At 34.8% G+C, this 26619-nt stretch overlaps 1 protein-coding gene across 2 annotated transcripts; it reads right to left on the bottom strand.

Annotated features, from left to right (window-relative positions):
* Positions 1 to 356: 356 nt before the first annotated feature.
* Positions 357 to 26463, bottom strand: LOC136026196 (ufm1-specific protease 1-like). 2 transcript variants are annotated; one of them, XM_065702517.1, is made up of 5 exons: positions 26347 to 26463; positions 19319 to 19450; positions 15588 to 15761; positions 6493 to 6599; positions 357 to 622 (listed from the first exon to the last, which is right to left on the bottom strand). In XM_065702517.1, the coding sequence occupies exons 2-5, from the start codon at positions 19436 to 19438 to the stop codon at positions 373 to 375; spliced, it is 651 nt and encodes a 216-aa protein (XP_065558589.1). In that variant the 5' UTR covers positions 19439 to 19450; positions 26347 to 26463; the 3' UTR covers positions 357 to 372. The 2 variants fall into 2 exon arrangements, with proteins under 2 accessions (XP_065558589.1, XP_065558590.1); XM_065702518.1 differs by lacking the exon at positions 26347 to 26463 and adding an exon at positions 26066 to 26170.
* Positions 26464 to 26619: the final 156 nt, after the last annotated feature.

Below are 26619 nucleotides of genomic sequence, written 5' to 3' on the forward strand. Positions count from 1 at the left end.
AATAAAATGCACTGTATATGCAGTAAAATAAAACTAAAATTTTAGTCTTGGCTCATAACAGGTTCAAGTTGTAGCACGTAAAATCACCAAACGAAGATTTAGTTCTAGACTTATATCCCCTCATAGGTCGTGTTAGGGCCATTTCCTTCACACATTTATCAACTACTTCCTTATATGATGCTAGGTTGTCAACTTGTTTGAGAAGGCATAGATTTAGTTCAGTTTTTAATATTCTTTCCTATTGAGTCATGCTCCCTCTGAACTCCCTGAGTCACATTGCTCCCCTCTATCTAAACTTTCGTTAACTAAAAAAACGGTGCGGTTGTTAAGTCTTAATTGTTCCAGGGAAACTAAAAAAAAAGAACTACTACTTTATTTTTGGTTCGTAGAAGATTTAAGCTGTGGTAAGCAAAAGTTGTAAAAGGAAGATTCAGTAAAATCTTTAATGTTGACCCATGCAACCCAGTGTTGCTGTTGCAGTTGCTCTTTGTTCTTGGGATGCCCGTAATAATGTGGATCGACAACTAACATCCAGTGATTATTACCTGCTGATGCAGTACCAATGATGCATTTAGAGATGGCGTCTAAATTTCCTCCCATCATCACTGGGGAGCCGAAGTAGCTGAAAATAGGATTCTGTAGTTATTAATTTGCAATGTAAAAAAAATAATACAGAGTTGGGGAACACAGAAGTCTCGCGCGCTTATACTTCTTCACCTAAGCTACTTAATCGTTTGAGCAAAATTCTTAGAGTATTGCAGACACCAAATTATATTGTAGGTAACCTCTGTGTCTTTTCTCTGAGGGCAGAATACATCTTATAGGGCAATGTTCGCGAGCTGGCTTATTAAGAGCCATTCACTGCTAGATTTTACTAATGTCGAGGTTTGTCTAGCGCTAATATGAACCAATCGTAATATTCCATAGAATTTTGCAGCCAATAAGGAAACTATAAAAACTCTGATTGGCTCAAATTAGTATTAGCTAAATTTTGGTATTAGTAAAATGTCATTGTGTTTTCAAAATTTCAGTGAAAGCCAAGCCGGCTTAGCTTTCCATGTGCTATTCGCTACTATTAGACTTTCCAGCTTTCAGTATGCGGTAAAAAAGACAGAGTTTTGTAAAAGAACATAAATAAAAGAGAATGAGAAACTTATAAGAATTGGATCTTCGGTGGTTTAATGTTGGATGCTTTAATAGCTAGCGCCACAACGTGGCTTCTAAAAACCTTTTTAAACAAACTAATTGTGCAGCATTCACTAGGATTTTTTGGGTCCTAGTGTTATTCTTTTGTTCTCAAACCCAAGTTGGAAGAAGCTAAGATAAAAATGTTCTCTAGGAATGTTTTATAACATTTGCTCAACACCTGCGAGAGAAAGAACTAATGCCATCTATATAATAATAAAAAATTAAAAAAAGTAAGCGCTATGGAGCATGAAACACATTTTTTGAAAAAGCGTTCCGAGCAAACTGGTTTGTTATGTTTCCCTTTGTTTTTTGCATTCTTAAAACCAGCCCTTTACTGAACTCTAATCTTTTTGTAGTTTTCTTAGAGAATTAAAAATTGTGTCGTAAAAGTTATAGATTTCATGGCCAGTGAAATACTGTTGAGAGCTTTATGAATTCATTCCTTTATTTCCTGCGGGTCACTTCAGATTTTTACTTTTTCTATTTCAGTTTTGTTGCGTCGGTTCTGTGCTTTCAGTAAAGCGTTTGTTTTTCAGAATACTACAAATACAGGAAAGTACCGCGAGCCAACTTGTTAGAAACAGTTTTTCAAAAACATGCTACATAAATCGAGAAACAGTAATTTTTTTCTCTTTAAGTTTTAATTTCGCTCTTTACTTTCATCAAAAAAATATTTTTTTAAACTAATTTTAAAATAGCATAAGATAATATTTATTCTAACTAGTAGAACTAGTTAAGATAATTTTTATTTTCCAAAAGACTAACACAGCTCTAATGGAGCTGAATATGCTTCTTATCTCACATAAAAGAGAAAAAAACCGAAGCCACCAAAACAAAAGAAAATGTCAATATGAAAAATGGCAACAATTATTGTGACAGTCCCGGAAACAAAAGAGAGACGAAGGAGCTTCATTTTGTTCATGAAGAATACCAAGAGTTATTTAGGATCTCCATGGTAAAGGGAATTAAACTCTTTCGGAATTTGTTGCCCGTAATAGGATAAATGAGTGAGTACGTTGGGACAGCTTAGAATGCTAAGCAGGGGGAACGGGCTCTAGTTAGGGTCTAGATGTAAAAATCGGAGGAAATGTCTCAGTTGGGACATTAGAAATAATGGATTTAGCAAAAAAAAACAAACAATTATTGCATCCCCCTTTGGTTTAAGGTGGTAAGGCGTGCAAATTTAAGAACGACGGTGTATGGTATCCTTCAATCTTTACGAACCCTTCTGGACGGTCTCAATTTTTTTCGTAAGATACTCTAGAAAGCTGCGGATGCTAGACAGGACATGCGTATTCCAATATCGGCCTGACTAAGGATAGGAAAACACGGAGAGCATGTACTCTTGGGAACTTGAATTTATTCAGCAGTTTAAACAAGCACGGCGATGATCTTACTTGTTTTACAACGTTCAAAACATTGTGTATATCTACTTATAGATTGCTGAAAATTGTGATACTATTGAGCTTAACCTGTTTCATAACCATTTTTTAGGGAGCTGGGGGTCTAGGAAATCGGGTGTAAATTTGAAGAAGTTCAAAGTCATAATCTGTGATTTAAGAGTACTTACTTTTACATTTAGATTACCAGCAGGATCCGAGGTATGGTACGAGGTATTTACGATAAAGTTTTTAATTGTTTTCAAAAGTAGAACTGTGGCAAAGAGTCAAACTTTAGCGTAAAGAGCGAGGGATTGCGGAGGGGACAACCCATTTCATATACGAAGTAATTTCTGTTCGTTTTAAGTTTCAATGTCGCTCCTTACTTTCAGTTAAAAAAAACTAGCTTTTTTTATTTAATTTCTGAACGTTTTTGAATTAATACATGTTTGATATTGGCTCTCCGCACGTAAATTATTAAAATGAAATTTGCATATTAATTCTTTTTTTGGCTAAATGGCTTTCTCTTAGTTTTGATCAGACAATTTTGAGAAATAAGGGGTGGGGAAGGAGCCCTGTTGTCCTCCAATTTTTCGTTTACTTAAAAAGGCAACTAGAACTTTTAATTTTTAACGAACGTTTTTATTAGTAAAAAATATACGTAACTTAAGAATTAAATTACGTAACAAACTTTTATATTCTTATATTTTTATTATGTATATGAGGGGGTTCGTCCCCTCGTTCATACCTCGTTCTTTACACTAAATCTTAAGTTTTGTCCCAATTCTTTAAGAATAACCCCTGAATCAGAAAGGCCGTAGAATAAATAGTTTAAATTACTAAAAATACTTTAGCATGAAGAGCGAGGTATTTATCTTCTCCTAAAGACCTCGCTCTTTATGCTAAAGTACTTTTAGAACCCCTCATACGCATAATAATCTCTGTTCGTTTTAAGTTTTAATGCTACTCAATAATTTCAATTGAAAAAACTTTTTCATGTTTATTTTTTCATTGTTTTTTATAGTAATGCTAGAAAATCCCGCGCCCTTTTCATGGAATTTCTCTTCCCCCATGACATATTCCTCCAAGGAAAGATCCTCCCGCATAGCCCCCTCCCATCAACCCCACCCCCAAACCAACAAAATCCCACTGAAAACGTCCGTACGCTTCCCAATAACCATTACTGTATGTAAACACAGGTCAAAGTTTGTAACTTGCAGCCCCTCCCACAGGGACTGGGGGGGAGTAAGTCATCCCCAAAGGTGCCCTCCAATTTTTTTGGTCACTTAAAAAGGGCACTAGAACTTTTCATTTCTGTTAGAATGAGCCCTCTTGCGAGATTCTAGGACCACTTGGTCGATACGATGACCCCTGGAAAAAAAAAACAAAAAACAAATAAACGCACCCGTGATCTGTCTTCTGGCGAAAAATACGAAATTCCACATTTTTGTAGATAGGAGCTTGAAATTTTTGCTATAGGGTTTTCTGATACGCTGAATGCGATCGTTAAGATTCTATGACTTTTAGCGGGTGTTTCCCCCTATTTTCCAAAATGAGGCAAATTTTCTCAGGCTCGTAACTTTTGATGACAAAGACTAAATTTGATGAAACTTATCCATTTAAAATCAGCATGAAAATCCGATTCTTTTGATGTATCTTTTAGCATCAAATTTCCGTTTTTTAGAGTTTCGTTTACTATTGAGCCGGGTCGCTCCTTACTACAGTTCGTTACCACGAACTGTTTGATAAAGTCAACTAAAGAAAAAGAAAATCACAGTAGTAACCAAGATTTCTAAACAAATGATTGAATGCAGATTGACAGTTTAATATGTAGTGAAATCCATTCAGAGCAAATTTGGACTTATTAACGCTATAAAAGAAGAAACTTTGAAGTGTATTTGATTTTTACTAAAATACTAAGTGCCGCTTGGATCATTAGATGGCTTAGGGTGCATCAGCCCTACTCCTGTCTAAGGTAGTCTTGTTCGTTTTAAGATTGACTTGATTGTTTATTGTAATTTCTGTTCGTTTTGGGTGTCGTTTATTTATTGATAGTGATTTATATTCGTTTTATACTTTTTTTTAAATTACTTTTCTGTTTGTTTTTAATAGAAACTATTTTTATCGGTTAGTCAAATGAATATTTTGTTTAGTGAATTTAATGGTTTAGTTCAGTTTTTCTCTTCCAGAATCAAGATTTTTGCTTGCCATGTATATATTTTAAACAAAATTTTGCAACACATCTTAATAATAGTTGTACTATAGAACTTGGCGGGTACGGCTAATATTATTCAACTAAATGGATAGTAAATCTATATAATCTTTGGGCTTGTATACAGCTGAACCCGTTCCGACCCCCATTCTGACCGCTTGGTACAGACAAATATTAGTCGACCATTTCGTTATAAGATTTGATTGTGTAATATTTGGTTTTAACCGATTTTTTCTTTAAATAAATGAGTTCATTTTGGGTTCTTTTATGAAGAGATCTCTGACTTGTTAAAAAAAAAAAAAAAAAAAAAAAAAAACAACCTTGTAACCTAGAAAAGAGCAAACCACAATCCATAGTAGCCAAAAGTTTAAAAATGGATCTAAAAAGGGTTGTCTATTAAGAACAATGCCATTTTGCTGATTCAGGAATGGTAACTATTATTTCCATTAATCTTAATGATAAAATGTTATTGCGAAAAACATATAGGGACTTGGAAAAAGAACCTGTAACCCCTTGAAAATAGCATCAAATCGAAATAAAGTGTGCACAATTAGAGTCGTTGTGGTCAAAAAATTAGATCCCCCCACCTTGAACAACGAGGACAGCTATTTTTTTTGCATGGAAGGCATTGATTAATACATAATTTTGTATTATTAATATTCTTCATGAAAGAAAAACGCTCATTATCTACGAATATTGGGAAATGCAGCGAGTCAGTTTATTTGCAACAGTTTGTCAAAAATATATTACAAAAACTGCGAAGCAGCTATTTTATAAATTTTAAGTTTCAACTTTGCTCTTTAATTTCATCATAAAAAGATATTTTTTAAAATTAGTTAGATGTTAATAATCAGTACAGTCAGATTTGACTTGGCTCTTCCTTTGGTTCTGAAAGTTTAATTTAGGTGTCTTCACGGCCCGAAATTTCAATAAAATCAACAACAAAAAAGAAAATTTCACGCTAAGAATCAATACAACCACAGTTCAGTCAGAAATTTTTTGCCCTTGATAAACTTTTCTTGCCCCCTCCCCTAAGTCAAAATTTAAAGTCTACTTTACATCCAATATTACCTCAACGTTTCAATCGGGTCCCTTAAGTCATTAATTTACATCCAAAGTGGTACCTGAGATATTGCAGATACACCTTTTTGACAATCCGGATGCACATGCTGCGTAATAATTTGGTTCAATACCCCCCTCAAAATCCCCTGAAAGTTTTCTGAGATGTTGCAAATACACACTTTTGACAGCCTGGAAGTACATAGTGTGTTTTCATTTATGTCAACGTGCACTGAAATTTTCAACTTAGCACCCTTAACCGTTCCTGAAATATTCCAGACACGCCCTTTTAAAAGCATGGACGGACAGAGCGTCTTTTGATTTAGTGAAAAATCCCCTGTAAGTTTCAACTTAATACCCTTAGTCTTGCGCTGCCTATGATGAATATACTGTATAAATGGACAATATATCTATTTATAGGAGGGAGGAGGTGAGATGTAGTGTGAAGCAATTTGTCATGAGAAACAAGACTTATAAATGCTTATGATTGTTTTGAAGTAGTTCTCGGAACGTTGTGGGTTTATTTCAAATGATCCTCTGATCTGCACATTTACTATAAATGAAAGTTAGCACTACGGAGCGCTGAGGCATATGTAAGATTTTATAATAGTACAAGACGATTTAAACTTTCTAGAAAATAAATTTGTAAATTACCTGAAATGATTTTGAAGGACCGTAATTATGTTGTCAATGTCATTGCCACTTTTGATATGCTGAATTTTGCTTGGGATATCATATAGCTTGTCCAATACATAGCATACCTTCAAGAAAAATCAAAAGTATTTAAATTGGATTTTACCAAGAGGCATGTTGACAAAGAGACATTCATTTTGAATTCTCCAGCCTATGACTCGCCTAATCAGTTTTCTTTTCTCTATATTGTTAAATTAATTTTTCTATTTTCAATAAGAAGTTTAAAAAAAAGTAAAGTGCAATATTAAGCTTGAGACGAGCAGGAAAGAAGTCCTATTATTATTCAAGCTAGAGACCGCCATAAATTACTACCAAGTAATATATGAACCCCAGAACGAACAGAAATTAAAACAAACAGCCATATGACACATAAATGTAACAGATATTAATGCAGAGGAGTAAATAAATCCCAAACCGAGCAAGAGCTAAATCCATGACTCGAGTTTAAATTAAAACATACAAAAATTACTACAAACAGAGATTTGGCTACTACCACACCCACTCCCTAACCGTAAATATTCTAAAGCCTATTGTGTTATTTGCCTTTTATTAAAAACTGCATTTATTTTGAGTAGTGCATTGTATTTTTTATAAACGACGACAAAAATGAAAAATAAATCACTATGATAATCAAGGTTTACTGGAAAGAACTAATGAAAATAAACTGAACGTTTGATATATAATGATATGAATTCTGAGAAATTTCAGCAATTCGAGATTTAATTTAGCTATATTCAAGTTTATAAATACAAAAAACAAATGTTAAAACTATATTTTGTTTTCAGTAAAGCACAAATGACGCAATATGCTTTAGAAAGTTTAGTACTTTTACGACTATGAGAGGGAATAGGGCAGTAGCAACATTTTTTGAAGAAAAGCAGGATAAAGTCCTATGGCAACTTGAATAAATAAGCAAATAATTTCTTTTATCAAAAAATAAGTGAAACCCCATAACGAACAAAAACAAAAATAAATATTCGTACAAAACATAATGATAAGAGACATAGATGAGCAAATATATTTAAAACGAGAAAAATTAAACTGAATGCTCGAGTCAAACTTAAAATGGATAAAAATTACTACAAACAGGGAATGGCTAAGGCTAATAAGGCCCCCCCCCTCTTCCTCCCACCCTAAGCTGTACATCTTCTAAGGCATATCGCGTCCATTTCCGTTTTATTGAAAACTATATGTATTTTAAATAATGTATTTTAAATATTCTAAACGTCGATAAAAATAAAAAAATAAAACCATGGAGTAAATAAGGTGACCAAAAAGAACTCATTAAAATAAACTGAGTTTTCAATATATGATAATATGAATTCCTATAAATCCTACCAATTCAAGATTTTATTTAACTTTTTTTCCACGTTGTAAATATATAAAACAAATGTTTACACTATATTTTGTTTTCAATGAAGTGCAAAGCATGCAATAGGCTTTTGAACTTTTATGGCATTGAGATGAGGTGGGGCAGTAGACAAAACACTTTTTCTAAAGGCAAGCAGAGGTTAAGTCTTATAATAAAACGAACTTAAAAAAACCAAAAGTCAGTATCAAAGATTAAATGGAATCCCTAACGAACAGAAATAACAATAAATAATGACGTCAAACATAAAGATGAGAAATGTTAATATAGATGAGTGGATAAATATTTAAGCGAATAAATATTAAATTGAATATTCGAATCAAACTTAAAACAGACACAAATTACTACAAATGGGGGTTTGGGTAGTACCCCCCCCAATACCCCTTAGACGTAGATCTTTAAAGCCTATTGTGTAATTTGCGCTTCATTGAAAACTATATTGGTTGTTAATAATGTATTTTAGTTTTTTAAACGTCGACAAAAATAACAATAAATAACTTTAGTAATCTGAATCATTACTACAACCAAATTGTGTGGTGTTTGAAATACGCTGAGAAGGTTGCTGTCCCTCCGGAGCGAATAAGAAGCAGTACAGGAAAACAAATCAAGTCGTGAGAGCCTGAACTGAAAATTGTGAAAATAAAGCCATAGCGTGGCTGTGAATATTGCTAACGGTCGACCACCATCCGGGAATGTATTTGAAATGACACAAAAAAAAACTAAGTGTTGGTTTAAGAGATGTTTGCGATCAAGCTTATATAAAGGGGCTATCCCTATCATAGACATCCTACCGATAAGAAAGAATTGGAAACAGTGATTAATTCATCTAAATTAGATGACTCAGCAAATCCTAATTACGTCATCTCACCAGCTGCATGGTCCGACCACTATTCAGTTATATTTTCCAAAGGTAATCATGAAGTGCAAACGATTTATTTGAAACTGCTCTCTAAAGAGTTCCAGAAAAAACCTAAAACTCGAACTCATGTTTTGCTTTAGCATCATTCAATGTAAGCGATGATCGAACCTTCAATAGCCGTAAACTTTTCAGCTTCAAAGTAGCTGGAGAACCTTAGCACCATGTCAATTTAGCGGCACATCCATTACAAACCTCTGAAGGTGGTTTTGAACCACTTTCAAATAGCCAAAACATTTTTCAGGCCAGATAAAGCTGTTGAAGAATGGTTTGCATCTTTTAATAATGAAATCCCTCGTAACCTAATTGATTTCTTGGAACAAATATTACGAAACACAAACAACCATACCAATGGTAACGTTTGGCGATGTTGTTCGGTCAAGCAAGCAGCAACCTCCAGATGAATCACCTTTGTTGGCAACTCTTTCCTCGAGAAAATAAAGGACTACACAGTTAAAACATACAACCTTGAAGGGTCCCAATGTCTCTTAGTTAGAACTTGCGTAGTTTAGTGAATCTTTGTAGGTTTGTACTGGGTTTTGCGGCGTAGTTTGTTACAGTTTAAGATTACGATGGTGTTGCCCTCCTAACATACAATTTCTTTCTACTTCACTTTCATTTTCGATAGGTTCTGATTATTGCTGTCGCTCGTCTTCTAACAGTACGATTCTTTGTTCTTCGCTTTCAGTTTTGACACGTTATGGAACGCACTTTCGCGTGTGTGATAATCACAAGATTTTTTTTTCTACACTTTAATTTTGATACATTTTGGTTTTCGCTATCGCTAATAATTATCGCTACCGCTTATCTTCTAACCACATATTTCTTTGTCCTTGCTGTCACATATCTTTTAACCACATATTTCTTTATTCTTTACTCTCATTTCTTTTCGTTCTGACCGTCTTTGTGCCATGTTTTGTAACCGCATATTTGTTTGTGTTTAGGGAAGCCATTCTCGGCTCTCACCCTCTTGTGATTTAATTTGATTTCAGTCTTTGTTATTTTGGTGATGAAAATGACCAACATCGACATTCGTTCGTGAATTCCGAATTACGCACTACACTACGGTATGTACTACTAGCAAGGGCAAATTATGTCCTGGTCTAGAGAACACGTGGGGAGACGTCAGCCCCACTCATATTAGTTTCTGCTGATTTTGAGTTTGACTCGCTTATCTATTTTTATTATCTGCTCATTTAGGTTTCATTGATTTAATAATGGCTATTTTTGGTAGTTTTACGCTTGGGAAATTATTTGACTTTATTTCATCTCATTTTTGGTTTAACGGAGCTCTTTACTTTTATAAGCAAAAAACTTATTTTGAGGAAAATAAACGAAGACATATTTCTCCTTTTTGGGCAATCCTAGGAAGGTTTGAGTAGAGTATGTGCAGAGCTGTTTAGGTTCTCGGGATGATGAGCTAATACGTTTTAAAGAAAAGAGAATAAGAAAAAGTATGGTTTATAATTAAAGAGAGAAGCAAGTGTATATACACTGTAGTATAATGGCTCTTACGCAATAACATGTATATACCTTCTTAAAAATCGCAGTCCTTTTGGTCGAATCGGTAACTTACAGTTCTAATAACAAAATATGGCTTTTGGAAAATCTGGACCTTTCTACTCTACGAATCTGTCCAAATTTTTGCATGTACTATAACTATATATTAGTGTTGGACGATAATTAGATTAAACAATATATCGATATTCTTACTTTCGGTATTCGATGTATCGATTTCAAAATTTCTGATCATTCTTTGCTCAGGCTAACTTTTGGTTTTGCCAAAGTTCAATAACAAAATTTATAACTAAAGAGCAATATGCACAATTTTTTCCAAACTGATAAACTTCAATTCCATAATTGAAAACCAAAAAATTGAGGGCTATTACTCGCCCTCAGGATAAAGAAGAATAAATTGAAGGCTATTCAAAATCAGCAACATGTCAATGTTTTTTCTGAGAATCAATTCTTTCTTTCAGCGATTAAAGGAAAAAACAGGTGCTTCTCAACCGAAAGTAAGGAGTAATACTAAAACTTAAAATGATCAGGAACTTTTCGGTACCGTGTATCAGTGGGATACCCTCTACTCAATACCTAGCCCTTCACACTAAGATTTTTTAGTATTAAAAAACATACTTTATATTTTAATTAAACAACCTTTGTGTTTCAGGTGTAGTTCTTAATGGACAGGGACAAAAGTCATATTCAACTTATCCCCTCATAGATTTTTTATATAGATTCATAGATTTTAATTTTGTTCCTTATTAAAGTTGCAAAATTTGTTGTTTTTTTAATTGACTTTGATCAATTTTAAAATAGTCCTGGAAAATCTGCCTTTCCCCTCCCTGAAAAATTCCCTCCCCATGAAAATTCCTCCTTGGAAAGCTCCTTCCGCAAAAAATCCTTTCGATCATTCCATACCTGCTGGAAAATCCACCCAGAAAATTTTTTGCGGACAATTCCGTCTGGAAAATTTTCTTGAGCCTACTTTCATTTGAAAAAAAAGACTTCTTTTTAATTAAATTTCAAGCTGATTTTCACTTCATGTCAAAACCCATCATCCGTGGAAAATAATTCCTGGAAATTTTCCCCTCCCAATGGGATGTTTCACCCGCAGAAAAATCCTCCCATTGAAAATTACTCTCGTGAAAACTTCCCCATGAAGAAGTTTTTCCGGGTAACTTTCCTGGAACTTCACCACATGTAAAATTGAATTAGCAAAGAGAAAGTAAGTCAAATAAAAAGAATCTCGCAAAGGAGTAGGTAAGTTTTACTTGGGGTAGGTTTTACTACCCTAAGAAATTCTGGTTTGACTCGTAAAAACGTAAGAAAATGCATACAAACACAGTTTTGATGTGTTTTTCGAAGTTTTTCTTCATAAACACCCCTTTCAATAGGTCTGTCGCTAAAAAGCATTGCTAAATGGAGAATAATTTGCAAATCGACATGAAAAACTTAAAAAGGGTGTTTGTTTAGTTTTGCTTCTTCTACTTTAAGAAAAATTTTAGAAATTCAATTTGAAGAATTTCTGAAATTTCAGAAATTCAATTTAGAGAAAAAAGAAAAGGCTGCTCTTCGGGCAAAAGAAATGGAGAAGCTCCTTGACCCTTGTATTAAGCACCTCAAAGCTGAAACCAAAATAATGCAACGTCGACGTGACTACAAAAAGGCAATGGAGAAGTATGGAGAATTCGTGAAAATCTTCACAGATGGCTCAGCATTAGGAGAGGGAGTCGCTGGATGTGCAGTAGCTATTCCTGATCTAGGACGAATCAAAATTCAAAAAATCCGATACGAAAAAGCAACTCAAGCAGAGTTACAAGGCCTTTTGGAAGCTCTTTTACTGATTTTAGACTCGACCTGGAAGTTGGGCGATTCTGTTGCCATTTGTACAGACGCGCTAACCGGCTTAGAATCCTGAATAAGTGTCAAGGCTCACAAAAAAGAATCATTAATTCGACGCATTCAAGATACTGCCTTTAGAGCTTCAAAAAAGTTAAAAGTTCTGAAGTTTATGTGGCTACCAGCCCACATGGGAATAGCAGACAACGAACAGGCTGATCTAGGTGCAAGGCACGCGGCAAACATCATGAACAGCAAGCCAGACATCATATGTTATTATCCAAGAGTAGAGAAGGATTTTTTGCGCGACAATTTAGCAAAGAAAGCTAAATTTCTTCCAAAAAAAAGAGAAGCCTGAGAAAAATAAGAAAAGGCTGTTGGAACCTGATCAGAAAATGTGCTTTAATAGGGCTCCGAAGGATGCTCAGTTACTGGTCAGCTACTCTTCAGTCAGCTACTAAAACCTATTTCCGTTAGAAAAAAGAAAGATATTCAAGAACATATACTTACGAAATGCATGTCATCTATATAATATTCCTGAGTAGAGTATTTTCATCTATTCTTGTGACTTTCAGTGCTTTATGGATAAATTTTGTTTCTTTTATACAAATAAATCCTAATTATCAACATTTTTAATTGTTCAATTAGGAATGCCTTAGCTAAAGATATCACTGATTTAGGTTGCGATTAGAAGTTTACGATTCTGCAAACTATGTTAATTACAATTAGCTTTTTAATTGTTAAATTATAGTAAGAAAGCCTTACCTTCTCCTTAGTCGTTGTTGATGAAGGCCATGACTGGAGCTTTGTGATACCCTAAATTACTTTCGCCGGATGGATTTGTGGATCTCTTTATGGGGGAGGGAGGGGTAGTGGCTTATAAATCCTGACGCCACGCAAATTTGCGTTACGCCGGCAAATAGCAGATATTAGGAAAATCATTGGCGCGCCCCCTATTTTTTTTATTAGTAAGGTGCCTCAAACTTGTTCAAAACACCTTGGTGACGTATCATTCAAATTTGAACAAAAAGATGATTTTGTTAAAGCCCTTTAGAACTTCAAAGGTTTGTACTACATAATGAATAACTTAAATTTGAGGAAAACACGAAAACCTGCTATCTCAAATACTTAGTTGAAGACTCTATGGGATCAAGAGTATTTTTTAAGACTTTTAATCTCTTACTTTTCAATAGACGGCAGAACACTGAAAAAGTTCAGTACTCAGTTCGTCTAGGGGAAGAGGGGAAAACTACAGAAAAACAACATCTTGCAAAAGCCCAGCCGCATAACATTTATACCACAACCCATTTGGAGGCACTAACTAGGACAAGATTTAGACGATGGAAGCCGCAATGAATGCAAATGCAAGAGGAAACTACCTTATATCTCCATTCTAACAGGCAAGGGCCTTGGAACGGGGGGGGGCAGCACCTCAAATTTTTTTATTCGGTTAAACTTAGACTAAGAGTCCAAAATTATGCCGAATTACTTTAAAAAAGGAGTAGATACAATAAAATCTCGGATAATCCAAAATTTTAATCCGATTTTGATACCAATTCAAGATTCGGCAAAAAAGGTCAAAAATTCAAAAATTAAAAATATAAGTTCTTTGAAGGAATACCTGGAACTTAGTGGCTGGAACTTTTTCCAGCCACTTGAGTATTATGTTGGTAAATGTAAAGCATTTTCAATAATCATTTATAGATACTAATGATTCACTTGCAACAAACCTACTATGTAATTTAAATAGTTTTTACGATTTCCAATGGGACCTGAGATTAAGTTTTTTATTTCTTTTTCTACATCTCTAAACTTAGAATTTTGTGCATTTAGAGAACTACGAAATGCAAAAGCTGCAATGACAGCAGTTTGAAGCGCCAAACGAGCATTTTAAAGCTCATATTTTTCAAATTGTATTAGTGGTTTTATAAGTCAATATGGATATTTAAAGGAATTATCTAAACCAAGCGTGCAATATGGATTTTGACGGGTGATAATTTCCTTTTATTACTAAACATTCCCTATGTAAAATAAATGGTTAAATTCCGATGCTTAACATTACAGAAATAAGATGAGTTGGCCTAAGAAAAATTACTGCCCGAGGAACCCATCCTCAAAATGTTAAATTAATGACCAGAAATTGTTTTAGACGTTTCTGAACTTAATCTAAATTTAAATGAACATTAAATAGACTTAATCACATTAACTTCCTTTAAAATTAAATAAAAATAACAAGTTTTTTCAACTGAAAGTAAGGGGCAACATTAAAACTTAAAACGAACAGAAATTATTCCGTACATGAAAAGGACTGTCTCCTCATCAACATCCCGCTCTTTACGCTAATATTTTAAAAAGTAGAGTTGGGACAAAGAGGCAATGTTTAGCGTAAAGAGCAGGGCGTTGATGAGGGGACAGCCTCTCCACTGACAAACTCTCCACTGAAAAATCCTTCCTCCCAAAGGGTGAAAATTTACCAAAGACAATTACCCTTAACGTCTCCATGCATAAAATTGAGTAGGCAGTGAGAAAGTAAGACATGAGAAGAATTTCGTATAGGAATTCTGGCAAATCCCCCTATGTTCAATTTCCTCTGAAAAATTCTCCCGCTGGAAACTTCCATCCCCATGAAAAACTCTCCCCGTGGAAAATCCCACCAGTAGAAAATCCCCCCCGAAAAATGCATGCATACTTCCCTATAATAAATACGATACCTAAACAATAGACAAATTTTGTAACTTTGACCTTTCCTCAGGGACTGTGGGGGTCCTGATATCTCCAAAGGCAGATTGTTTTGGCCTTTTGGTTTTAAAATTTTGATAGACAATTTTGAGATAAAAAGGGGCGTGGGAGGAGGCCTGGTTGCCCACAAATTTTTTGGTCACTTAAAAAGGGCGCTAGAAAATTTCAATTTCCGTTCGAAAGAGCTCTTTTCCGATATTTTAGGATAACTATGTCAACACGATCGCCTCTGGGAAAAACAAACGAAAAACAAACAGATAAGCACGCATCCGTGATCTTTCTTCTGGCAAAAATACAAAATTCCACTTTTTTCAGATAGGCGCTTGAAACTTCTGCAGTAGGATTCTCTGATATGCTGAATTTTAAAGTTTTATTTTCATAAGGATTCTATGACTTATAGGTGGTTTTCCCCTTTTTTCAAAAATCAGGCAATTTTTTCCAAGCTCGTAATCTTTCATGGATGAGACCAAACTTAATGAAACTTATTCGAAGTCAGCATAAAACTCCTATTCCTTTGATATATCTATTAGTATCAAAATCCCGTTTTCTAGAGTTTCGGTTACTATTGAGCCGGGTCGCTCCTTACATACAGTTCGTTATCACCAACTGTTTGATGTTGCCCTTTTTGATGTTTCATTGGTGTCATTATTAATATTACCAATTATATGTTATATTTATCTATGCTGATACCTCAAGACTTCCGATCCATTCCCGTGATCCAATGAATGCCTTAGGTTTATCTTCAATTTCGACAAGGATCTCTTGAATATTCCTCAAGGTGGGTACTTTCTTCATATCCAATTGTTTTTGGGTGCAAACCCATGAACAGATGGTCTGAAGGGTTCTATAGCCGCATCCCCAACCCTGAAAGTAGAATTATTAGTGACATATGCTATTTTGTTTGTTTTTGTTAGTCAAAAACACGGAAGACAAACTAGGTGTCGCCCGTGTTAATCGCTTTTGATTTTTTATCCTAATTCTTTAGTACAACTGCTCAAGTAAAAGGGCCTTTGAATTGGAAGAAGGAATATTTCTAACAAATTATAACACTTTAGCAGGAAGAGGGGGAGGTTGAGATGGGTCAGCCCCCCTCGTACACAGATAGTTTCTGCTTTTAATTTTTTTTATGTAGTTCCTTACTTTCATTTGAAAAAACTTGTTTATTTTTTTAAGTTAGTTTCTGGTCGTTTTCTAATCATACTCACGCCTATCCAGGATAAAATGAGGGCCATCGCACCCTTAATCCCCCTTTGTCTGTTTTTGACTGTATATACATATGTATATCAATACTATTATTAATAAATTGGTATTAATATATTATTAATAAATTGGTAGCATCCTGACTTTCATTAAAAATGGCTTGAATTTGGCGGGTGGGGAGGGCTTTTCCATTTTTTGAAAATTAGGTATAATTTTTCGAGTTGGTAACTTTTGATGGGTATCATTAAACTTAATGTACTTTATATATTTGGAATCAGGATAAAAACCCAATTCTTTTTTGTATCTATTGTTTTCAAAACTCTGTTTGAAGAGTTTCGGTTACTATTCAGCTAAGTCACTCCTTACTTACAGTCCGTTACAACGAACAGCTTGACCCGTGTGACTAGAATATTCAACCAGGTCAAAGAGATGAGACACTGAACCTTATAGTATCGTTCATTTCTGATTGAATGATATTCACTTAAACTATCGAATTTCAGGAGTTTCGATACGGGCCATAAATAGAGTGTCGTCATATACGGTAGGTGAGGGTGTCCCCTGTAGTACTCTACTCCCAAAGTATATAGCACTATCTAAATAATGCAGAGTAATTACATCAATTTACCATGTGAAAAACGCCGAATGATTTTAAGAAGAATTTTGAATTTGGTAGTCACTACTTGTCGCTACTGCTTGTCGATAGCAGCTTATTCAGTAGCAATTAGCTGAGAAAAAGGCTTGTCTAATATCAAGGCTGATTATTAAGCTCACAAATTAATTACAGAAGTAAAAATTTCCTATCGTTTAAAAATTTCCTAGGATAGTTTCTAGGCCAATCGATTAAAAATAAGTGATTTGAAGTTATCTGAGTTATCAAACCTGAGATTTACGCTACATTTCTTTAATACATTAACTAAAAAAAAAACAGTTTTTTTTAACGGAAAGTAAGGAGCGGCATTAAAACTTAAAACGAACAGAAATTACTTCATATATGAAAGGGGCTGCTTCCTCATCAACGCCCCGCTCTTTACGCTAAAGTTTGACTCTTTCTCTTAACTCTACTTTTTAAAACAGTAACAAACTTTAGCGTAAAGAGCGGGGCGTTGATGAGGAAGCAGCCCCTTTCACATACGAAGTAATTTCTGTTCGTTTTAAGTTTTAATGCCGCTCTTTACTTTCCGTTAAAAAAACTTGTTTTTTATTTAATTTCTGAACGTTTTTGAATCAATGCATGTTTTGATTTTGGCTCACAGCAGATGAATAATGAAAACGAAATTTGCATATTTACTTTTTTGGCTAAATGGCTTTCTCATAGTTTTGATCGAATGACTTTGAGGAAAAAAGGAGCGGGGGAGGAGGCCTAGTTGCCCTCCAATTTTTGGTTACTTAAAAAGGCAACTAGAACTTTTAATTTTTTACGAATGTTTTTATTAGTAAAAGATATACGTAACTTACAAATTAGCTTACGTAACGAACTTCTGTATTCTCATGTTTTTATGACGTATATGAGGGGCTCCCCCTCGTCAGTACCTCGCTCTTTACACTAAAGCTTAAATTTTGTCCCAATTTCTTAAGAATGACCCCTGAATCACAAAAGCCGTAGAGTAAATAGTTGAAGTTACTAAAAATACTTTAGCGTAAAGAGTGGGGTGTTAAGAGGAGGTGAGCCCATCATATGCGTAATAATTTCTGTTCGTTTTAAGTTTTAATGCTTCTCCTTACTTTCAGTTGAAGAAACTTTTTCATATTTATTTTTTCATTTTTTTTTAAATAATGCTAGAAAATCCTGCGCTCCCTTCATGAAAATTTTCTGTCCCCATGACAAATTCCTCCAAGGAAAGTTCCCAAAACATATCCCCCTCTTCTCAACACCCCCCCCCCCCAACCTAAAAATTCCCCTGAAAACGTCTGTACACTTCCAAATGACCATTACTATATGTAAGCACTGGTCAAAGTTTTTAACTTGTAGCCCCTCCCACGGGGACTGCGGGGGAGTAAGTCGTCACCAAAGACATAGTTATAAGGTTTTACGCTAAATAAAATGGCTATTCCAGAATTTTGATCCGGTGACTTTGGGAAAATAATTAGCGTGGGAAGGGGCCTAGATGCCCTCCATTTTTTTGTCACTTAAAAAGGGTACTAGAACTTTTCATTTCCTTTAGAATGAGCCCTCTCGCAAGATTCTAGGACCACTTGGTCAATACGATCACCCACGGGGAAAAAACAACAAAAAAACAAACAAACAAATAAACACGCATCCGTGATCTGCCTTCTGGCAAAAAATACAAAATTCCACATTTTTCTAGATAGGAGCTTGAAACATTTACGATAGGGTTCTCTGATACGCTGAATCTGATGGTGTGATTTTCCTTAAGATTCTATGTCTTTTAGGGGTTGTTTCCCCCTATTTTCTAAAATAAGGCAATTTTTCTCAGGCTTGTAACTTTTGATGGGTAAGATTAAACTTGATGAAACTTATATATTTAAAATCAATGTTAAAATGCGATTCTTTTGATGTAGCTATTAGTATAATATTCCATTTTTCCCCCAACCCCAAAAAAAAACCTTCCCCCAGAAAATAGGTAGTGCTTATACAGTCCTTAGCTCTTTCTGGTCCTAAGACACTTGTTGTTTCTTTCTAGATCTAAATGGCCAGAAGACTTGAGATACATGTGTAACAAGTCGACTGTGTCACCCAAATCAGATTATGAGATAATGAATCAATAATCAACAAGCTTCATCAATATATCAACTCTACCATCCCTTGCTCCTCCAAGAACACATTAATTCGTGATTCATAAAAATTCATAAGAATTAATAATGTCTAATTCATAAGAATTAAACATTTATTTTTTATAGAAAGCTTTCTAGGTTATATAGAAAGAAACTATTGTACCATCTATTTCATCTATTTATTTTCAAAGGGTACTGGATATGGCAAGCTCCCATCCTGAATTTAGGCACATTTGGTTCCCAAATTAGCAAGCTACTACCTTGAGTTTAGACTCAATAAGATTCCTATGGACACCAAACAACGCTGCTTAAGTGATCTTTATGCATTTCTTCTTTCTGGATTTTGTAGCGGACTTTCTATGTACTGTCAAGTAAGACTTTACTCAGTAAAACTAAATTTTCACACCCATGAATGTTCTAAACATTACAAGAGATATCAAAAACATCACAGAAGATATTTAAAATATCAAAGGAAGCATAAAACTTACTCTGTCATCCACTCCATCGCAGCCATAGTTGAAATAAATGTAATCACCAGATATCCTCGTTACTTTTCTAATGGGAGAATCAGTTGGGTCTTCCAATCCTAAATGAATATTTTTAAGCATCACTGAAACGGCCTGTAACGAGAAAGTTCCTATTTGAAATTACAACAATTTATTTTTACAGAAGAAGCCAAAACTTACTTGCTTGAATTTCAAACGAAGCATTGACTTTAGTCCCAATTTAATTTACAGGGTCAGCTTCGACTCCTAGGAGACTATTTATCCAGATTAATTTAAAAAAAAATCCAAAAAAGAAGTTTTCTAAAGAAAAGTAAAGGCCAAATTAAACTTAAGATCAGAAGAAATAGAAACCTACAATAACTTAAACTCAAAACAGCCAGAAATCATTATTAAAGAATAAATAAAACCCAAAACGAACAGAAATAGAATAAGCAATCATGGTAAAAAATATACAGCAGGTATTAATAGAAATGAATAAATAAATCTTAAAGCGAGTGAAACTTAAATTGAGTGTCCAAATAAACCTTAAAACGAAAAAAAAACCACTACAAACATGAGTTTGGATTTTACTTCCTTCTCTCACCGTAGAAGTCTAAACCTGTTGCGTTATTGGCGCTTTACTAGAAACTGCAAATGTCTTGAAAAGTCTTCGATAGTACAGATACAATCAAACTAAGGTTTGATATAATGTTATTGATTGTTGAAAGATCATCAGTTCAAGAATCTATTTCACTATAATTTTATTTTCATTTTCAATGCTGTTATAACTGGAATTTGTAATAAAATTTGCTTTCAGAAAAGCACAAATGACGCAGTAGGCTTTAGACTTTTACAGTTAGGGAAGGGGATAGTATCCAACTCCTGTTTGTAGTGAAGCTATATTTGTCCTGAACAGTCTCGGAAAGAACTAATAAAATTCAACTGAATATTTGACTTATATAATGATATAATTGCTGAAAGCTCATCAGTTCAAAATCTAAGGTTACAGTAATTTTTATGTTTATCTTCAATGTTGTAATTAGTACAAAAGAAAATATTTGTAATGTAATTCAGTAAAGGGCCAATGACACATCAGGTCTTAGGCTTTTACAGTGACAGAAGAAGGCAAAAGCAAACTCTTGTTTGTAATGATTTTTGTTCGTTTCAAGCTCGATCTGCATATTCAATTTAAGTTTCAATCGTTTTAAGATTTCAATTTTTTCAAAATCCCCTATTTCAAAATAATTTTTATTCCAAAATAAATTAACAGTCTTTGCAAGAAATAGTAAAATTAAATTGAATATTGGATATATAATGATACTAATTACTGAAAGCTCACCAGCTCAAGATTTTGTTTCACCCAGGCCGGATTTAAAGCTTTGACGCCTCTATGCTCAAGCGTTTTTCCCACTCCGTTGCTGCAAGATTTTCGGGGAATCCCCAAAACTTCGGGACTATTGAAAGCGATAGAGCCTAATGGGTCTATTGGTTAATCCTGGTCTGGTTTCACTGCAATTTTCATTTTATTTTCAATGTCGTAATATGTACAAAGGAAAATATTTGTAATATAATTCATTTTAGTAAAGTGCCAAATACCCAGTAGGCCTGATGCTTTTACAGTTAGAGAAATGGGCAGTAGCCAAATTTTTTTGTAGTGAAGAATATAGGTGTCTTCAAAAGTTTTAGAAAGAGCTAATAAATTGAATTCCCGTAATTTTGGGAATAGAATATAGAATACAATATACCCCCGGGGTAGAATTTACAACACTTGCCCTCTGGGGGGCGGTGTTACCCCTGGAGTTTTTGTTATATGATCTTTGGTCTATTTTGAAAAAAAAATGGCTATATAAAAATTCGATCGGATGCATTTGAAGAAAAGGGGGTGTGGGGAGGAGATATATACCCGCAGATCACTTTTAATGATTCTTAAAAAGGTAGCAAGAACTTTCAATTTCCAATCAAATGAACCACCTCTGATGTTTACACGACCACCCCTTACATAAAACCTTATCTGCCCTCTGGGCATAGCTTACAAGACTCTCCTCAGGCTCTGGGGGGATATGTCGACCCCTGAGTTTTTCTTATTTGATCTTTAAACTATTTTGAACAAAATCCCTGTCTCAAAATTTTGATCGAATGCATTTGGGGAAAAAACAGCCGAGGGGAGGGGGAGCTAGTTGCCCTCTGATCACTCTTGACTCTTAAAAATGGCTCTATTAATTCCTATTTACAATCGAATTAGCCGCCTCCGAATCTCATACGACGATGTCTTCCATAAGAACCTTATATGTCCACGGGACATAATTTAAAACACTTGCCCCGGAGGTTCTGGAAGACTGTATTATCCCTGGAGTTTTTGTTATATGATCTTTCGTCTATTTTGAACAAAATGGCTCTATAAAAAATTCGATCGGACGCATTTAGGGAAAATAGGGTTGCAGGGAGGGGGGAGCTAATAGCTATCGCATCACTTTTGACTCTTAAAAAGAGAATTAGAACTTTCAATTTCTAATTATTTGAGTCCCCTCCAAGGTTTATACGACATCTTCTTCCATAAAAACTTTATATGCCCAGGGCGTAAGTTACAACCCTTCCCCTGGGCTCCGGGGGATGGGGGGGATGTTGACCCCGAAATATTGGCTATCTGATCGTTGGACTATTTCAAACAAACTGGGAATCTCAAAATTGTGATCAGATACATTTGGAGAAACAAGGGTGTGGGGGGATGGGTTAAATACTCTCGGATCCCTTCTGACTCATAACAAGGCAACATAAAATTTTAAAGTCCAATCAAATGAGCCATACATTAAGTTTATGCGACCAACCATTACATAAAAACCTTTTATGTCCGCGAGGCATAGCTTGAAACACTTGCCCCCAGGCTATGAGGGTTTGTGCCGACAAAAATAGTGTTTGAACTATTTTTTTTAAAAAAACTGGGCATCTCAAAAAAAATTTCGGATAGGTTTTAGAGAAAGGGGCATGGGGGCTAGTTGCCCTCTGATCTCTTTTGACTCTTAAAAAGTGAACCAGAACTTTCAATTTACAATCAAATGAGCCCTCTCTGAAGTTTATACGAAAATCTCTTCCATAAGAACCATATATGCCCCAGTGCATAATTTGCAACGCCTGTCCTCGGGCCCTGAGGGGTTGTGTTGACACCGGAGTTTTTGTCATCTGATTTTTTAGCTATATTTAAAAATGGTTATTTAAAAACTTATATCAGATGGATTTGGGAGAAGAAGAGCGTGGGGGGAGGCTAGTTGCCCTCTGATCACTTAGGACTCTTAAACAGAACACAATAATTTCCGATTTCCAATCAGATGAGCCCAGTCTGAAGTTATACGACCATCCCTTCCGTAAAAACCTTATATGCCCCCGGTGCATAATTTACAACACTTGCCCTGGAGGTTCTGGGGGGCTGTGTTATCCCTGGAATTTTTGTTATATGATCTTTGGTCTATTTAAAAAAAATGGATGTATGAAATTCGATCAGACACATTTGGGGAAAAGCGGGTTGCGGGGGGGGGCTAGTTGCCATCGGATCACTTTAGACTCTTAAAATGGGAATTAGAGTTTTCAATTTTTAATCATTTGAGTCCCCTCCGAGGTTTATGCGACCACTTCTTCCATAAAAATTGTATGTACCGGGGCATATACAGGGCATAAGTTAAAACCTTTCCCCTGGGCTCTGGAGGGTTATGTTGACCCCTAAATATTTGTTTTCTGCTATTTCAAACAAACTGGCCGTCTCCAAATTATGATCAGATGCATTTGAAGAAACAAGGGTGTGTTTGGGGGGTGTCATCCAGTCAAATGAGCCACCTATGAAGTTTACAAGACAAACCGTGACTCTTAAACAGGGCACTAGAACTTGCGATTTCGAATCGAATGAGCCCCCTTCAAAGTCCCTAGGTATTGGGGGAGGGGGGGCTATGTTATCCCTGTTGTTTTTGTTATATGATCTTTGGTCTATTTTGAACAAAAAGGCTATATAGAAATTCGATCAGACGCATTTGGGGATAAGGGGGTTGGGGCAAGTTGTCATCGGTATATCTCAAAATGGCCATCTCAAAGTTTTGATCGGACAAATTTGGGGAAAAGAAGGTGGGAAGAGAAGGTATATGCCTGTAGATCACTTTTGATGACTCTTAAAAAGGCAAATAGAACTTTAAATTTCCAATCAGATGAGCCACCTCTGATGTTTGTACGACCACCCCTTACATAAAAGCTTATCTACCCCCTGGGCATAACTTACAATGCTTCCCCCAGGCTCTGGGGGGAGGGTGTCGACCTCAGAGTTTTTATTATTTGATCTTTAAACTATTTTGAACAAAAGGGCAATCTAAAAATTTTGATTAGACGCCTTTGAGGAAAAAGGGCCTAGAGGGGGGGGGACTTTTGCCCTCCGGTCAACCTTTACCGTAAAAGGGGCTCTATAAATTCCAATTTACGATGAAATCAGCCCCCTCCGGAGTTTATACGACCTTCCCTTCCATAAAACCTTATATACCCCTGGGGCATAATTTACAACACTTGCCCCCAGATCCTGGGGCAAGTATTGCAATCTATTGCAACAGTTTGTAATCTGATCTTTGATCTATTTTTAAAAATGACTATCTCAAAATTTTTATCAGATGCATTTGGGGAAAAAAGAGCGTAGGGAGGGCTAGTTGCCCTTCAATCACTTATGGCTCTTAAAAAGGGCACTAGAGCTTCCGATTTCCCATCAAATGAAGTTTATTATCCTCCGGAGTTTATACGAATAACACTTCTTTATGAAGTGCCTCAGGGAAAAAAATAAAACATTGAAGCCGGTGTGTGACAACTAAGACGCTTCTCAATTATTAACCTAAGAGTGAAAGTTTGGTCGACACATCCTCTATCTTTTCTAAGGTAGACTCTTACCTTTTCTAACTGTTCAACTCTTAAAACTTTGTCAACAGAATGTCTCAGTCTAAAAAGTATCATATTACTAACTAATTTGCTACCTACAGACACCAGACTATTACCTCGATAATTACAACATTCAACTTCTAAACTCAGATCCGCCATATTTCAAAAACCCATTTACCGCACTATAAGCACCTGGAACCTTATTATTTTTTAGTCCTTTTAGTACTGTCGCTAATTCTTCCTCACAAAATAAATCTTCCTTCACATCCAAGGTATCACATACTTTTTCATTTTTTTCTATATCTTTTCTTTATATACCACTAAATTAAAAATCTGGTTAGTCTGGTTAGTTTCACGAGTCTATTATATACTAACTTTTATCAATATTCTCTTCTTTCTAAAGGCTAAGGACCTGTTATTTTCAAGATTGGCTTTTGGTTCAGTCATCTAGAGAAAACACTTTCTAATGTTTACCTTTTATTTTCTAATGTGTTCGAGTATGGGGGATTTTCTTACAAGCATTTTTGAATTGACTTACTTGAAATCCTTCAAAAAAAATAATGTTTGTTGGTATTTTTTTTCTAATTTTTTTGTAATAGCTTAAAAACCTTTTCCAAAGCAGATCAAAAAAAATTAAAGATTTGCATCCACGTTTAAAACCCGCAAAAGTAAAATTCTATGATAATCCAAACTTAGAACAAACAGAAATTACCATAAATAAAAGTAAGGCTATCACTTTTGAGCCCTCTAAGGCCTGAGCATCTGATCAGACAGCCAAGATCAAACAACCCGCATATTTTTTGTTAAAACCTTATCTACACAACGGCTAATTAAAATAATTAGGTTTGCTGCTCCTGGGGCTGTGGGGGTCACGTCAGCCCCAGAGGTAAACATTTTATACTTTTCGAAACTTCTGAACAAAACAGTTATCTTACAAATTTGAATCAATACCATGGAAGACTATGGAAGTACCCAGGACTATAAATCAAAAGATGCTGGTTACCCTCAGAGAGTCTTGACCCTTAAAAAGACCACTAGAACTCTCAATTTTCTATTGAATGAGCACTTTCATAAGTTCCAATAACCCAGCTTTCCATACAAATGTTTTGACAAAAAAATAGCACATTGAAAGCACATCACTCTTTATTGAAGCAACAAATAATACATTGCCTTTGATAGGTATTATCATATTACTGAATATCAAGCAACTATTTTGAGATTAATATTATTTAATTGTGTAAGAAATGAACACACTTAAGCACTCTTTTGAAGGCTCAAGGACTAAATTAATTTTACTTTACTTGATCATTTAAGCAGATTTAACCTTGGATATCCATTATTACACAAATATTAGTTAATATGTTAACTTAATGTCTTCGTGGTTTCAGGCTTAGAGAGACGTATTATCTAGATCCTTTCAGTGTCATCTGCCATTTCAAGAGCAAAATATGGTTTAAATATCACTTGTGTGCTTATATTACTGACATTTCATTATGTCACTTGCATGAGAGTTTATATTGATAGTGGCCAATATTATAATTCAGCATGGTCACTAGTTGGAAAAGCAGGAGGGGGGGGATTGTCCCACCATAGATTTTGAAAAGAATTTTTTTTTTGTATTTTCATTAGACAAATAAAAAATTATGCAAAGTCTTCCCTTACATTTTGAAATAGTTCTTTTGTGCATTTCTTTTGAAAACAGAAGACAAGTACCTGTCCCCTGACTATATATATGTGAATTAATAAGGTAGGGAGTTTGAAAATTTTCTACAAATAATTACATGGCACCCTAGAAAATGCTCTCCTTATCCTTATGTCTCCTTGTTCTTAGATTAAATTATATCTTAAAACAACATTTAATGTCCTCGGAGTGTTGCGTAGTTACTTAGCATTGGACATACTTAAATTAGTATCTAGTATCTAGTTTCATTAGTATCTAGTTTCATTTAGCGTTTCAAGGAAAAAGCAATAAAAAAAAAATTGTATTTCAATTGAAATGCTACAGTGAAATTGGTTTGAGATCAGAGACATCTATATATATTTCAAATATTCTAATTTAAGTTTCGGACATTAATGGGAAGCATCGGCAATCAAGAACCAAATAGATAAAAGCATAATTCCGTTCATTTACTTACTAAAAGCAATATAAACTACTGAGCAAAACATCCGCTGCCTGTCACAAAAATAAATCTCCTCTTGATGTTATAATTTTTATAGATGACACTTTAATAGCGCTAGACAAAATAATATAACTGAAGACTTTTTGCTAGAACTGAAGGTAATCATGAAAGGTAAGTTTAATACATTTGGAGAAATGAGCATTCGGAAATTAAACTTTTGAAAAAAAACTAACAAATTTCTTGTTTCATTCCTTGAATTATCAGTAAATTTTCGTTTATTAATGCTGC

The sequence above is a fragment of the Artemia franciscana genome, chromosome 4 (assembly GCF_032884065.1).
Source record: "Artemia franciscana chromosome 4, ASM3288406v1, whole genome shotgun sequence".
Classification (NCBI taxonomy): Eukaryota; Metazoa; Arthropoda; class Branchiopoda; order Anostraca; family Artemiidae; genus Artemia; species Artemia franciscana.